Source organism: Saccopteryx leptura, chromosome 3 (assembly GCF_036850995.1).
Source record: "Saccopteryx leptura isolate mSacLep1 chromosome 3, mSacLep1_pri_phased_curated, whole genome shotgun sequence".
Taxonomy (NCBI): domain Eukaryota; kingdom Metazoa; phylum Chordata; class Mammalia; order Chiroptera; family Emballonuridae; genus Saccopteryx; species Saccopteryx leptura.
In genome coordinates this window covers 363,221,281-363,234,316 of record NC_089505.1, presented here as the reverse complement: position 1 = coordinate 363,234,316, position 13,036 = coordinate 363,221,281, and the positions used below count along the sequence as shown (strand labels likewise).

General features: G+C 50.9%; 1 protein-coding gene across 4 annotated transcripts in view; it reads left to right on the top strand.

Annotated features, from left to right (window-relative positions):
- LOC136401374 (gasdermin-C-like) overlaps window positions 1-10,380 on the top strand; it is a 26,451-nt gene extending 16,071 nt beyond the window's left edge. For 3 of the 4 annotated variants that reach the window (XM_066379505.1, XM_066379504.1, XM_066379507.1), the window contains 4 exons: window positions 571-707; window positions 1,017-1,146; window positions 1,595-1,668; window positions 2,333-2,722. In XM_066379505.1, coding sequence (XP_066235602.1) covers window positions 571-707; window positions 1,017-1,146; window positions 1,595-1,668; window positions 2,333-2,611 — 620 coding nt within the window. In that variant the 3' untranslated portion in view covers window positions 2,612-2,722. Of the gene's footprint in view, window positions 1-570; window positions 708-1,016; window positions 1,147-1,594; window positions 1,669-2,332; window positions 2,723-10,073 lie in introns of those variants that run through there. The other variant, XM_066379508.1, reaches the window with a different exon arrangement.
- Window positions 10,381-13,036: the final 2,656 nt, after the last annotated feature.

The window sequence follows — 13,036 nt, the reverse complement described above, 5'->3', positions numbered from 1 at the left end:
CAAACGGGAATCCTGCCTCCCTGGTGCGTCCCTTCTAGTGACTTCTCAGTGTCCGCAATTCACAGGGGGCCTCCTCCCGTGTCCTAGCAGAAGGAGAGAGCCCACAGTGTCCATTTTTTGCTTACTTCTTTATAGATCTTGAAGATATAGGCACAATTACATGGAGTATCAAGCTTTTTATATTTTTAAATTTATATAAATGTTTTTATAGCCTCATGTTCTAGTCCATTCTGCACTCTCTTGCATTCTCACCTCTGCCATCCCATAGAGTCCTTAGTGTTTCAGACGTGTCCCAGAAATGAGCACCTGTTTGGTTTCTCTTTGTTCTCGTGAGCCCTTCCCAGAGCCCCCTCTCTCCTCCTGCACCCCCCCCCCCACTCACTCAGCTGAGATGTTCCGTGTCTCCAGCCAATCACGACAGCTCCACCCCAGAGCTCCAACGTGCCATCTGCAGAGATGCTTTGAGTCAGAGGCTTAAAGGGAAGGGGCATTTTGCTCGTGTTGTTGGGAAAGGTGTTCTAATCTAAGGATTGTCTCTGCTTTCTGGTTGGCATTAATGCCCGAGGGCAGATTTCAAGCACCTACAAGAAGAGGTTTCCCAGATAATAAAAGGGGCTCAGCTCTCAAAGGACGCTCAAGACACTGTGTTCTCCAACATCCGGGTCATGCTTGGGGACCGAGAGGCTCTTCAGGACCTCATGGACATGGTGAGGGGTCCCACTGCCACCTGAGGGTGATCAAAGTTGTAAACGGGGGGTTTTGTGGAGATCTGGCTGCTGGGATGTATGGGGAAGAGAGGATGGGGTAATCTTAGGGGGTTACAGATGTCTACGATCGGGGACTATGTCCCTATGTGCCATGATCAGGGTGGGGAGTGCCGCCCTACAGACTGAGGGTGATCTGTATCCCCTGGATGTGCATAGAGCCATAGCCCCCCACACCTTGGTTAATCACTTATACACCCAGAATTACAATATATTATTATTGTCATCATTAATAATACTTGTCTCCCATAGCTTGAACAGGCACCTTTCGGTCATTTGAGTGGCCCTGGTGGCATCATCCTAAATGAACTTAAAAAGAATTCAGACTATCCCTGGGGCAAGTCAGAGGACCTCATCCTTTACCTGCTTGAAGCTATAATGGGTGAGTATGAGCTGGAGGAAAAATGTGGGAGTCACATGGTTGGTCCCCCAGGCCCCCAAAAGGGCGGCATTAGATGCCACCTCATGTAAACCCTTCAAACGTTGTGACCTTTCACCCTCACAGCACACTCCTGTCCCAGGTCAGGAGGGCTCAGGGGACAAACTTGCCATGTGACACAGGCCTGAGGTCGGGGGAAACCGTCCCAGCTCCCCCCAGCATACCACTGGGGTGATGCACCCAGGCTGCGGCCCAGGACCCACCCTCTGCCCGTGCTCTGTGGTGTCCTGGGCACCATCCCAGGAGCAGGAGGACTTTCCAGGGCAGGAACTGGACTTTTAAGTCTAGCGCATTTTACTCCTCTGCCTTGGAGTTTGCCTCTTAAGGGTCTCTCAGTTCATGTAGGGAGAGGGTCATCTGACTCTTTCCCCAAATGTCCCCCTGTCCCCAGTGCTGAGTGACATCCAACACGGTCTGCTGGCCTATTCCGTGGAGAAGGAGATCCTCTCCCAGCAGCGGGACCTGGTGAGATTCCCCAGGGTAGTGTCCCGGGAAGAGGGGAGGGAAGCAGAGGGAAGAGTGATTCTGAGAGAAGCGGGAGGACTGAGGTGTCTGCTGGGAGGGAGCCGAGGCCCCGTGTGGCCCCGGGAAGTCTGGGCTGTGTCTCCCTCTAGAGCCGGTCAGTGCGCATGCGTCTACCTCGGTAAGGTCTCAGTTTCCATGCGAACTCGGGCACTGGGCCTCTTCAGTTCTAAAACAGCTGTATAAGAATACAGGTTTGGGGGGTTCACAGGATGTGAGCTATACCCCTGCTTTATTCACATTGTTACCATGTGCAAATTGCATGTACTCACTCTCCTGGTACAAAAATCTAAGTGCACATGTATGTATAGACATATGTGTATACATGTGCATGTTGCACACGAGAGCACACATGTACAATACCAAGCACACTGTGTTCTGCAGGGTAAATGTTAGTGTCACTGCTAGGTGCTGAGGGACCAGTACTCAAGGATTTCCGATATTATGTCCATGTCTGTGGTCACAGTGATCACAGTGCAGGACCAGGACGTAACTCTGAAGCTCCTGTCTCTGTAGTGTCCCTGCATGACCCCTGGCTCTTGGACCTAAGGTTCTCTCTTCCTGACCTCAGAGACTGACCTGTCACATGTGACACTGTTTCTTCAAGGTGCGGAGCATCCTGGAGCCCAACTTCCTATGCTCTGGGAGCGTCCCCTTCACCCTCAACCCCGAGCTCCTGGCCCCGCTCCAGGGGGAGAGTTTGTCCATAACCTATGGCCTGCTGGCCGAGTGTGGCCTGAAGATGGAGCTGAACAGCCCCACGTCAGCCTGGGAGCCGGAAGCCAAGGAGCCCCTGTGCGCCCTGTATGGGGCCCTCTGCATTCTGCAGCATCTGGTCGTGTCCTGTGCGCCCCCTGGTGGGCAGGCAGGGGAGTCTGCCCAGTGAGACCCCTGTCAGTCCTGGTTCTGTCTTTTGTTGTCAACACTTCCAAAGTGTTCTCTGTTCATATCTGTATGAGTTTGTTGACATTTTGAGATTTTACTTAATAGTCATATACAGACTTTCTGTTTGTCTGTTTGACTTATTTACTTAGCATAAGGCAGGGGTCCCCAAACTACGGCCCGCGGGCTGCATGAGGCCCCCTGAGGCCATTTATCCAGCCCCCGCCACACTTCTGGAAGGGGCACCTCTTTCATTGGTGGTCAGTGGGAGGAGCACAGGATGCGGAGTACTGTATGTGGCGGCGCCGCAAAGTGCAGTGTCGCTCACGTACAGTACTACTTCCGGTGACACGGGACACATGCGGCACGGCTCCTGAAGCATGTCATATCACTTGTTACGGCTAGCAGTGACAAATATGGAACTGGACATTGACCATCTCATTAGCCAAAAGCAGGCCCATAGTTTCTATTGAAACACTGGTCAGATTGTTGATTTAAATTTACTTGTTCTTTATTTTAAATATTGTATTTGTTCCCGTTTTGTTTTTTTACTTTAAAATAAGATATGTGCACTGTGCATAGGGATTTGTTCATAGTGTTTTTTTATAGTCCGGACCTCCAACGGTCTGAGGGACAGTGAACTGGCCCCCTGTGTAAAAAGTTTGGAGACCCCGGCATAAGGCCTTCAAAGTTTTTCTGTATGTTCCCGGACTGGCTGCTGGGTGGGGGAAGGATGAAAGGGAGGCACGCATGGACATAGGGAGAACATTGATGGAGTTGCTCTCATTGTCCAGGCCCTTTGTGGTATATTTTAAAAGGTAGGAGCTTGAAAGTTGATATACTTAATTCTAGTGGGATCACATCTATGTGGTCCATCTATTGAACAACGTTGATAGGCAATTTTTTCTTCTGAATTTCCACTTTGTACCAGAAGGTGGCAGCAGTGTCACAGCAGGAAGCTTGGTGGTGAAAGGCAGTCTCCTCTCTCCTGTCTCTGCTCTCCTGCCTCCCCTCTCCCAACTCCTTCCTCCCTCTTGGGTTTCCTCCCTGGAGGAGGCTGGGAGAAATGGGTCTGTGCGCAGAGGACTCAACACTGGCTTCTTTTTATATTTTTTAGAAGCTTCCTTTTAAACACAGCATTCATTGTATTAAGTGATTCCCTTAAAGAGCTCTGGTAGGTGTGGAGAACGTGACAAGCTCAGGGGAGCCTGCATGGTGTCCTTACAAACTCAGGGACCTAAAGTGACCACACAGGATGGTCTGAAATGGAAACTTTTTAATTAAAAGTGGTTTATGGTGGGTAGTCATGTCCTAGGGAGGTATTCTCTATCTGAACAAAGGTCAGTGCTTGCTTTGAAGCCTGTCTGCTGCCTTTGCATATACAATAATGTACTGATCACATGCCTGTGAAGTGTAGGGGTGATCCTCTCTTTCTGCCCCCTGAGGGCAGGCTTCCCACCAGAGCAGGAACCACAAAGGGCTTCACTGTTATTATTATGTTAATTAATTCAACTATCTTATGCCTCCCAAAGTAAAAGAGGTTTCAGCATGTCCATTTTTTCTTTCTCTCTCTTTTTTTTTTTTTAACCTAGACAGAGAAAGAATCAGAGAAAGGGATAGACAGGGACAGACAGACAGGAACAAAGAGAGATGAGAAGCATCAATCATCAGTTTTTCGTTGTGACATCTTAGTTGTTCATTGATTGCTTTCTCATATGTGCCATGACCGTGGGCCTTCAGCAGACCGAGTAACCCCTTGCTCGAGACAGGGACCCTGGGTCCAAGCTGGTGAGCCTTGCTCAAACCAGATGAGCCCGCGCTCAAGCTGGAGACCTCGAGGTCTTGAACCTGGGTCCTGTGCATCCCAGGCTGACGCTCTATCCACTGCACCACCGCCTGGTCAGGCCAGCATGTCCATTTTTACTTTTATCCAATTCCAGAGATTTCCCCACTGTGCCTTCTCCTGCCTTCCTAATCTATCACCAATCAATTTTATGTAACTCCCTTAAGTCTTTCCCTTTGATTCCAATGTATAAATAAGTGGTGAAACCGCCATTTATTGGAGCATTTTCTCAATCCTTAGAGACTCTGTTTCATGGAAATCATCGACAGTTTGGCTCAAATAAACTCATAAAAATTTCTACTGGTTTGGAAGTTTCCTTTTCACATTGACAGAAGACCTGAATCCTGGGGGAGCGTGGAGCTACTGCCAGGGTTTCAGAAAAGCTCTCACTGGTAAAATGCCCACCGCTTCTGCCGGGATCATTACGGGATCTGTGATGAGTCGGACTGCCCTGTGCTGACAGAGGCACAGGATGACGAAGAGTTCTGAATGTCTGTGCATGAGCAGAGGGATATCGTTTCTACGTAAATTCAGCCAAGTAACTACTGAACTGGTGCATAATATTGGAACCTTGGTCAGCACATAGGACAGTGAGGGTGGTGACCTGTTGGGATCCCTTGCATTGGACAAAACAAAGCTCACTTCACGAAGACCTTTGTGAGCTGCTCAGCACGGGGTTTGGCCCTGACAGATGGCTGGCTGTGTGACCTCTGGTGCAGAATGCCATCTCTGAGCTTCCTTTTCTCATTTCAGTGGGTTGTTATTGGATCAAATTAAATGCCGTCTCTAAAGAAGCTACCCCAGTGCCTAACACATACCTGATACTCAGTAAGCTGCTCCTGCACGAACTGAACTAAGGACACGGGAACACGAAGCTTTAGGACCCTGCGCTGTGCCCGCTGCCGTGCCCACGGGAAGCCTCACAAGCAGGGGTGAGGAGACTGGGTCTCTGGTCGGGGACGTTGACATCACTATGTTAATTTTCAGTGACTTTTTGGCAATGGAGCGTATTTCAAAGGGCCCCGTCCCTCTGGTCACTGGGGCTCTGAGGCTGGGTGCTGCTGTCCTGACCGATGGCACAGCCTGTGGCAGAGCACACACTCCTGGGTGCATTTTGAGAAGAGCACGCATGAGCGGGTCTTTGTGTTTGAAGACAGTAAGCCCTCAGGTGTCTGAGACTGGCTTCTAATATGTCTGGCCCCGGTTGTCACAGAGGGAACAAGACAGTGATTTGCTGACATCACTCACCTTCTCTTGTTTCTAAGGAGGTGGGGAGAGCGGAGAGGGGGCTCCCACTTGTCTCAGGTGAGCTGAGGGCAGGACAGGAGGAGGCACCAGCCTGGCAGCTGGGTCAGAAGCGGACTGAAGTGTTACTTATCCAGCTGGCCTTGTTAAGCCTAATTCGGAGGGACCCGTACATTGAAGACAGGAACAAGGTCCGTCGGTTGCACATCAAAGCTTTATTGTCTAGCTTGGCCAAGCGGCGGCTACTCTGACAGAACTCTGAAGGAGAGCGCGCAGGCCCTTTATTCTACTTAGTTTTTATAGTTTTGTAAGTGGGAAGTACAGAAGCAAAAATTGTAATTAGGAGCCCTTTACCACTATTGGTTATAGTCATATGTCCTTTAACATGACAGGACCATGTTCAATTTGCAAGCCATACATCCTTTTGGAGAAAACAAAATTTACAAATCAACACAATGGTAGAAAGATATCTCTTTACATATTAAAAGGCCTTCCTATATTTTCTAGTGTTCATCCCCCATCTCTCTGTCCAGAGTCAGACGTATTAACCACATGCATTTACATAAGAGAGGTATTTTCTGTGGGGACAAATGCTCGCAAATGGCTCATAGTTATAAGAAAAGGTTTATTTTGGCTTTTCTCTTCCTGCACCTGGCTAGCCATTCACTCCTTTCCCCACAGGTGTGGTGGAATGTCAGGGAATTCATGTTTTCCTTCCCTTTGCATTTACAATACAATGCCAAGGGCCATCCTGGTTATGCCAATCACACATACAGAGACTATTCTCACAATTTCTCTGCACACCTTAACCCAAATTAATAAAAATGTTCTCCAAGCCTCCTAAAATACTAATATTGATTCTGTAGCCTTTGGTACCTTACCACACCTGCGGGTGAAGTGGCTCCGTGGCTCCTCAGCCTTTGTCCGCGTGGATCCCTCTGACGACTTTGCTTCAGGAAGACATCAGGAGTCCCCAAGTGGGGTCGAGTCCTCAGCCCCCCTGTGCTGTCCCTCTGTCCACCGTCCTCACCCTGAGGACAGCAAGGCCTTGTGTTCCCTCTAGAAGTGCCTCCCCCTTCAGTATGAGAAACCAGTTATGCTAATTCTAACAGCACTTTTCTGATAGCTCTTAGTGGTTCCTTTTTTTATTTTTTTAAATTATTATTTTAAAGTTGTGTTGATATGGTTTCAAGTGTCTCGCTCAATATATCACCCTTCGCCCCAGAATCGTGTCCCCCATGCCCCATGCAAGGTCTCTGTTCCGCCAGCATTGTGTCCCCATGCCCCACGCAAGGTCTCTGTCCCCCCAGCATCGTGCCCCCCCATGCCCCATGCAAGGTCTCCCCCAGCATCATGCCCCCCATGCCCCATGCAAGGTCTCTGTTCCCCCAGCATTGTGTCCCCCCATGCCCCATGCAAGGTCTGTGTCCTCCCAGCATTGTGCCCCCCATGCCCCATGCAAGGTCTCTGTCCCCCCAGCATCGTGCCCCCCCATGCCCCATGCAAGGTCTCTGTCCCCCCAGCATTGTGTCCCCCATGCCCCATGCAAGGTCTCTGTTCCCCCAGCATTGTGTCCCCCCATGCCCCATGCAAGGTCTCTGTCCTCCCAGCATCGTGCCCCCTATGCCCCATGCAAGGTCTCTGTCTCCCCAGCATTGTGTCCCCATGCCCCATGCAAGGTCTCTGTCCCCCCAGCATCGTGCCCCCATGCCCCATGCAAGGTCTCTGTCCCTCCAGCATCATGCCCCCATGCCCCATGCAAGGTCTCTGTCCACCCAGCATTGAGCTCCCCATGTCCCCTGCAAGGTCTCTGTCCCCCCAGCATCGTGCCCCCCATGCTCCATGCAAGGTCTCTGTCCCCCCAGCATCGTGTCCCCCATTCCCCATGCAAGGTCTCTGTCCCTCCAGCATCATGCCCCCATGCCCCATGCAAGGTCTCTGTCCACCCAGCATTGAGCTCCCCATGCCCCATGCAAGGTCTCTGTCCCCCAGCATTGTGCCCCCCATGCCCCATGCAAGGTCTCTGTCCCCCCAGCATTGTGTCCCCATGCCCCATGCAAGGTCTCTGTCCCTCCAGCATTGTGCCCCCCCATGCCCCATGCAAGGTCTCTGTCCCATGCAAGGTCTCTGTCCCATGCAAGGTCTCTGTCCCCCCAGTATTGAGCCCCCCATGCCCCATGCAAGGTCTCTGTCCCCCCAGCATCGTGCCCCCCCATGCCCCATGCAAGGTCTCTGTCCCCCCAGCATTGTGTCCCCATGCCCCATGCAAGGTCTCTGTCCCCCCAGCATTGTGCCCCCCCATGCCCCATGCAAGGTCTCTGTCCCCCCAGCATTGTGTCCCCATGCCCCATGCAAGGTCTCTGTCCCCCCAGCATCGTGCCCCCCCAATGCCGCATGCAAGGTCTCTGTCCCCCCAGCATCATGCCCCCATGCCTCATGAAAGGTCTCTGTCCATTCCCGTTGCTCCCCTTTGCACCCCCTAGTTTTCTTTGTGCCCCACCCCCTCCCCCTTCCCCTCTGCCCCCCAAATGGATTTGGGCAGGTTATGCGTTTCCCCTGAAGGTAGTTACATGTGGTGACAGAGCTCCGAAGGTCGTTAACGGGTTTGAGCAGGAGGGCTGGATGGAAGGGACTCTGTTTGGGTCCCTGTGGAGCTGAAGGCTGAACTCTGTCCTGAGAATAAAGGGCTCAAAGATCAAGAGGAAGGTGGTCCAGGTGAGGGTTTAAGCCCTGGGATGGGGCGGAGCTTGGCATTTTCAGGAGCAGCAGGAATCAGGGAGGTGGAGCTTAGTGAGCCAGGATGAAGGGGACAGAGCTGAGGTTTGGAGGTGAGTAAATGTCAGATGATATAACATCTTAGAAACCTTGAAAGAGACTTGACTTCGCCCCAAAGGTAATGGGAAAACCCACACTGGAGGCTCAGTCACCTCCTCCTTTGAAAAGCATGGTTAGGGTCTCAGTATCCCACTGGGCTGTTTCCCAGGGCGCCAACCCCAGGAGGGCCTTAAGTGGAACCAGAGTTGAGTCTCAAAACAAAAATGGAGTTGTGGCCCCTGGACCGGGGGCTGTAGGATAGAGCGTTGGCCTGGTTAATGGGCGTCCTGGGTTCGATCCTGGTCAGCGCACACAGGAGATGTGACCATTTACTACTTCACCTCCCTCTTCCCCTTCTTACCCTGTTCCCCTCCTGCAGCCAGTGGCTCCATTGGTTCAAGTGTGGCACTGGCATTAATGATAGCTTGGTTGGTCCCAGCGGATCAACCTCAACGCTAAAAATATCTAAGTACTGGGGTACAGGTCCCAGATAGGACTGCTGGGAGGATCCCTGTCGGGGTGCATGCAGGAGTCTGCCTCATTATTCTCCCTCCTCTCACTTAAGAAAAGAGAAAAAAAAATAAGAAAGAAGAAAGTAAAAAGAAATGGGGATAAAATCTGCCCTCAGTGCGTCAAACCCCTCCCAGCCCCTCCCAGACCTGTATCTTCAATCAGCCCTGCAGCCACCTACCAACAGCTCGTCTATAAACTCCCCATGTGCCTGTCATAAAAAACCATCCAGAATCTTCCTGCTCCACCGTATATCCACGTGCTCCCACCCCACCCTGACTGAGCCCCTGGACCGTGTGGATGAGGGATTCCCCAGCTCTGACAGCAGGACTTCCTGAGGACTCTGGTCACTGAGGACCCGTCTCCTTCCAGCTGGCCTATTCCATGGAGAAGGAGATCCTCTTCTAGCAGCGGGACCTGGTGAGATTCCCCAGGGCAGCGTCCCGGGAAGAGGGGAGGGAACCAGAGGGAAGAGTGATTCTGAGAGAAGCGGGAGGACTGAGGTGTCTGCTGGGAGGGAGCCGAGACCCCTGTGGCCTCCCGGGAAATCAGGGCTGTGTCTCCCTCTAGAGCCGGCCAGTGCGCATGCGTCTACCTTGGGAAGGTCTGAGTTTCCGTGGTGACCCCTGCAGACGACCCTAAGTTCAGGCCTAAAATAGCTGTGTGAGAATACAGGTTTGGGGACTCATGGAATGTGAGTTGTAGCCCTGTTCTACTCACATGGTTACCATGTGCAAATTATATGTACTCGCTCTCCAGGTATGAATATCTAAGTACACGTGTACGTATAGACATATGTGTATACATGAGAGTACACGTATACAATTTCAAACACAATTAAATGTTAGTGTCACTATCTAGTGGCTGAGGGAACAGTGCTCAAGGGTTTCCAGTAACATGTTCGTGTCACACTGATCCCAAGGCAAGACCAGGACGTGACTCCAAAGCTCCTGCCCTTGTAGTGTCCCTGCATGACCCCTGGCTCTTGGGACGGAAGTTCCTCTCTTTCTGACCTCAGAGGATGACCTGTCACATGTGTCACTGTTTCTTCAAGGTGCGAAGCATCCTGGAGCCCAACTTCCTATGCTCTGGGAGTGTCCCCTTCACCCTCAACCCCGAGCTCCTGGCCCCGCTCCAGGGGGAGAGTTTGTCCATAACCTATGGCCTGCTGGCCGAGTGTGGCCTGAAGATGGAGCTGAACAGCCCCACGTCAGCCTGGGAGCCGGAAGCCAAGGAGCCCCTGTGCGCCCTGTATGGGGCCCTCTGCATTCTGCAGCATCTGGCTGAGGCCTCAGCGCCCCCTGGTGGGAAGGTCACAGAGTCCATCCAGTGAGGCCAGCGTCAGTACTGGTCCTGTCTTTTGTTAATACTTGCAAGCTGTTCTCAGTGTCTTTATGAGTCTGTGGGTTCATTTATATTCCACATTTAAGTGATACACAGAGTTTATTATTGTCTGTTTGACATATTTCACTTATCAGAAGTCTTTTAAGTTTTTCCATGTTGTCACAAAGGGCAGGAGACTGGCTGCTGGGTGGGGGAAGGATGGGAGGAGGCACGCATGGACGTAGGGAGAACACTGAAGCAGTTTCTCTCATTGTCCAGGCCCTCCGTGGTATGTTTTAAAAGGTAGGAGCTTGAAAAGTGGATCTATTTAATTCTAGTTAAGTAGATGTCAGGAATACCTAGGTGATATAAATATACGCATATATGAACTCTATTGATATGTATGTAGGATCACATCCATGTAGTTCATCTATTGATTGGAAATGATAGGTAATATTTTCTCCTGAATTTCCAGTTTATACCAGGAGGTGGCAGCACTGTCACAGCAGGAAGCCTGGTGGTGAAAGGCAGTCTCCTCTCTCCAGTCTCTGCTCTCCTGCCTCCCCTCCCCCATTTCTCCTCTCCTCCCTCTTTAATTTCTTCCCCTAATGAGAGATGAGTCTTCAGTTGCCCTAAGCTGGGCCTTCTCAGCCTGTCCCTTTCTCCATTGTCCTACTTTGGGGACACCAAGGCCTTGTGTTCCTTTTAGAGGTGGCTCTCCCACCCCAGTAAGAGAAACCAGTTATGCACATTCTAACAGCACTTTTTTGATAATTCTTAATGGTTAGTATTTTGACAATTCTGCTGGCCAATGGTTCTTTGTTAAAAAGTATCCATCTTTTATTTATTTTTATTTATTTTTTCCCCCTTTTTTGTATTTTTCTGAAGCTGGAAACGGGAGAGACAGCCAGACAGACTCCCGCATGCGCCCGACCGGGATCCACCCGGCACGCCCACCAGGGGCGACGCTCTGCCCACCAGGCAGCAATGCTCTGCCCCTCCGGGGCGTCGCTCTGCGGCGGCCAGAGCCACTCCAGCGCCTGGGGCAGAGGCCAAGGAGCCATCCCCGGCGCCCGGGCCATCTTTGCTCCAATGGAGCCTCGGCTGCGGAAGGGGAAGAGAGAGACAGAGAGAAAGGAGGGGGGGGGGTGAAGAAGCAAATGGGCGCCTCTCCCATGTGCCCTGGCTGGGAATCGAACCTGGGTCCCCCGCACGCCAGGCCGACGCTCTACCGCTGAGCCAACCGGACAGGGCCTATTTATTTATTTTTTACTGATGAATTATGCCTCTGTTTCTGGGTAAGACTGTATGTACATAGAGGTGTCCATATAAGATTGGTGGCCAACCTGTCATTGAATGAGCTGACACCGTTGATCACTGAGTGCACACAAGATGCGAGGCTCTGGGTATGCAAGAGTGAACAGACACCCTCACGTGTAATGTTAATAGCTGTCATCTCGACAAAGGTGGAAGAAGATTGTTATCTATTACATAACAAATCACCCCCAAATGTGAATTCAAACAGCAAACATTTGATTTACATTGCACTGTTCCTCGGGGTCCAGACCTGGGGAATGGCCACATTTTAAAATAAATGTGGTGCCAGATGAGAGTTTCTCATGGGACTGCAGTCTGACGTTGGCAGAGGCCACAGTCGTCAGAAGACTGACCGGAAACTGGAGAATCTGTTTGAGTTTGGTTCTCTGACATGGCTGTTGGCGGGGGCGTCAGTCAGTTCCTTATTCACAGATGGTTTGAGTGTCCTCATGACATGGCAGTAGCTCCCCCCAGAGTGAATGATGAGAGAGAAAGGGGGACATAGAGTGTAGGAGAGGGAGGGGAAAGCGTCGATGTCTCTTATGATGTAGTCACACACGGTGAATTCTGCCAAATTGTATTTGTGAGATGTTATCACTGAGCCCAATTCCCACTCACGTTTTAGCTTTTGAATGAAGGAAAACTTACAGATTTATTTTAAAACCACTGCATAGAGATCGTCTTTGTTTTATCCATCATGAATCCCAGAGGTTGCAAAAGCAGGTCCTAGTGTGTACATATTCACTTACTCGTTTAATCATTATCTGTCCTTTTGTTCATTCATTCATTCATTCATACAACAAATACTTACTGAGCGCCCACTACTTGCCCAGAATCCCAGCACTGAAACATCCCTCTCTGTTTCTTCACTGGGACTCTGGAAAGAGTGAGAGATCCCTACAGCTTCCTTGAGACTTTGTACAGCAGTGTCCTAGAGTAAGAAGGAGGGGATCCCCTCTCTAAGATGAGTAAGGGTGCTCTCCACCCAGTCACACAGTAAGGGAGCAAGTGTACTTGATTCAAGTGATATTTGGAGATATTTTGGATATTCTTCTGCTATTGTCATGGTTGCCTAGCAACCAGAGCTTTGGTCAATTCACAACAGGAGTGTTGGAGCAGAATTGCTCAATGACATTAAAATCCACTGGGTTTTCCCAAGCAGCAGAGAAACAGCTGGAAGCTGAGCCCCGATGGCCACCTGGTGTTGGGGGGAGGGGTATCCAGGTGGGAAGACCCCACGGGAGCTGCGTTAGCCTGGAGTGGGGGAGGGATGAGCACACATGGCCCTCATTTCTCCTTGTAGACAGGAGAGTGAGAGGATTCACACCTAAGTAAGGATAACGTTTGTTTCCACAGTGTCCTTGTCACGTGCTCCAG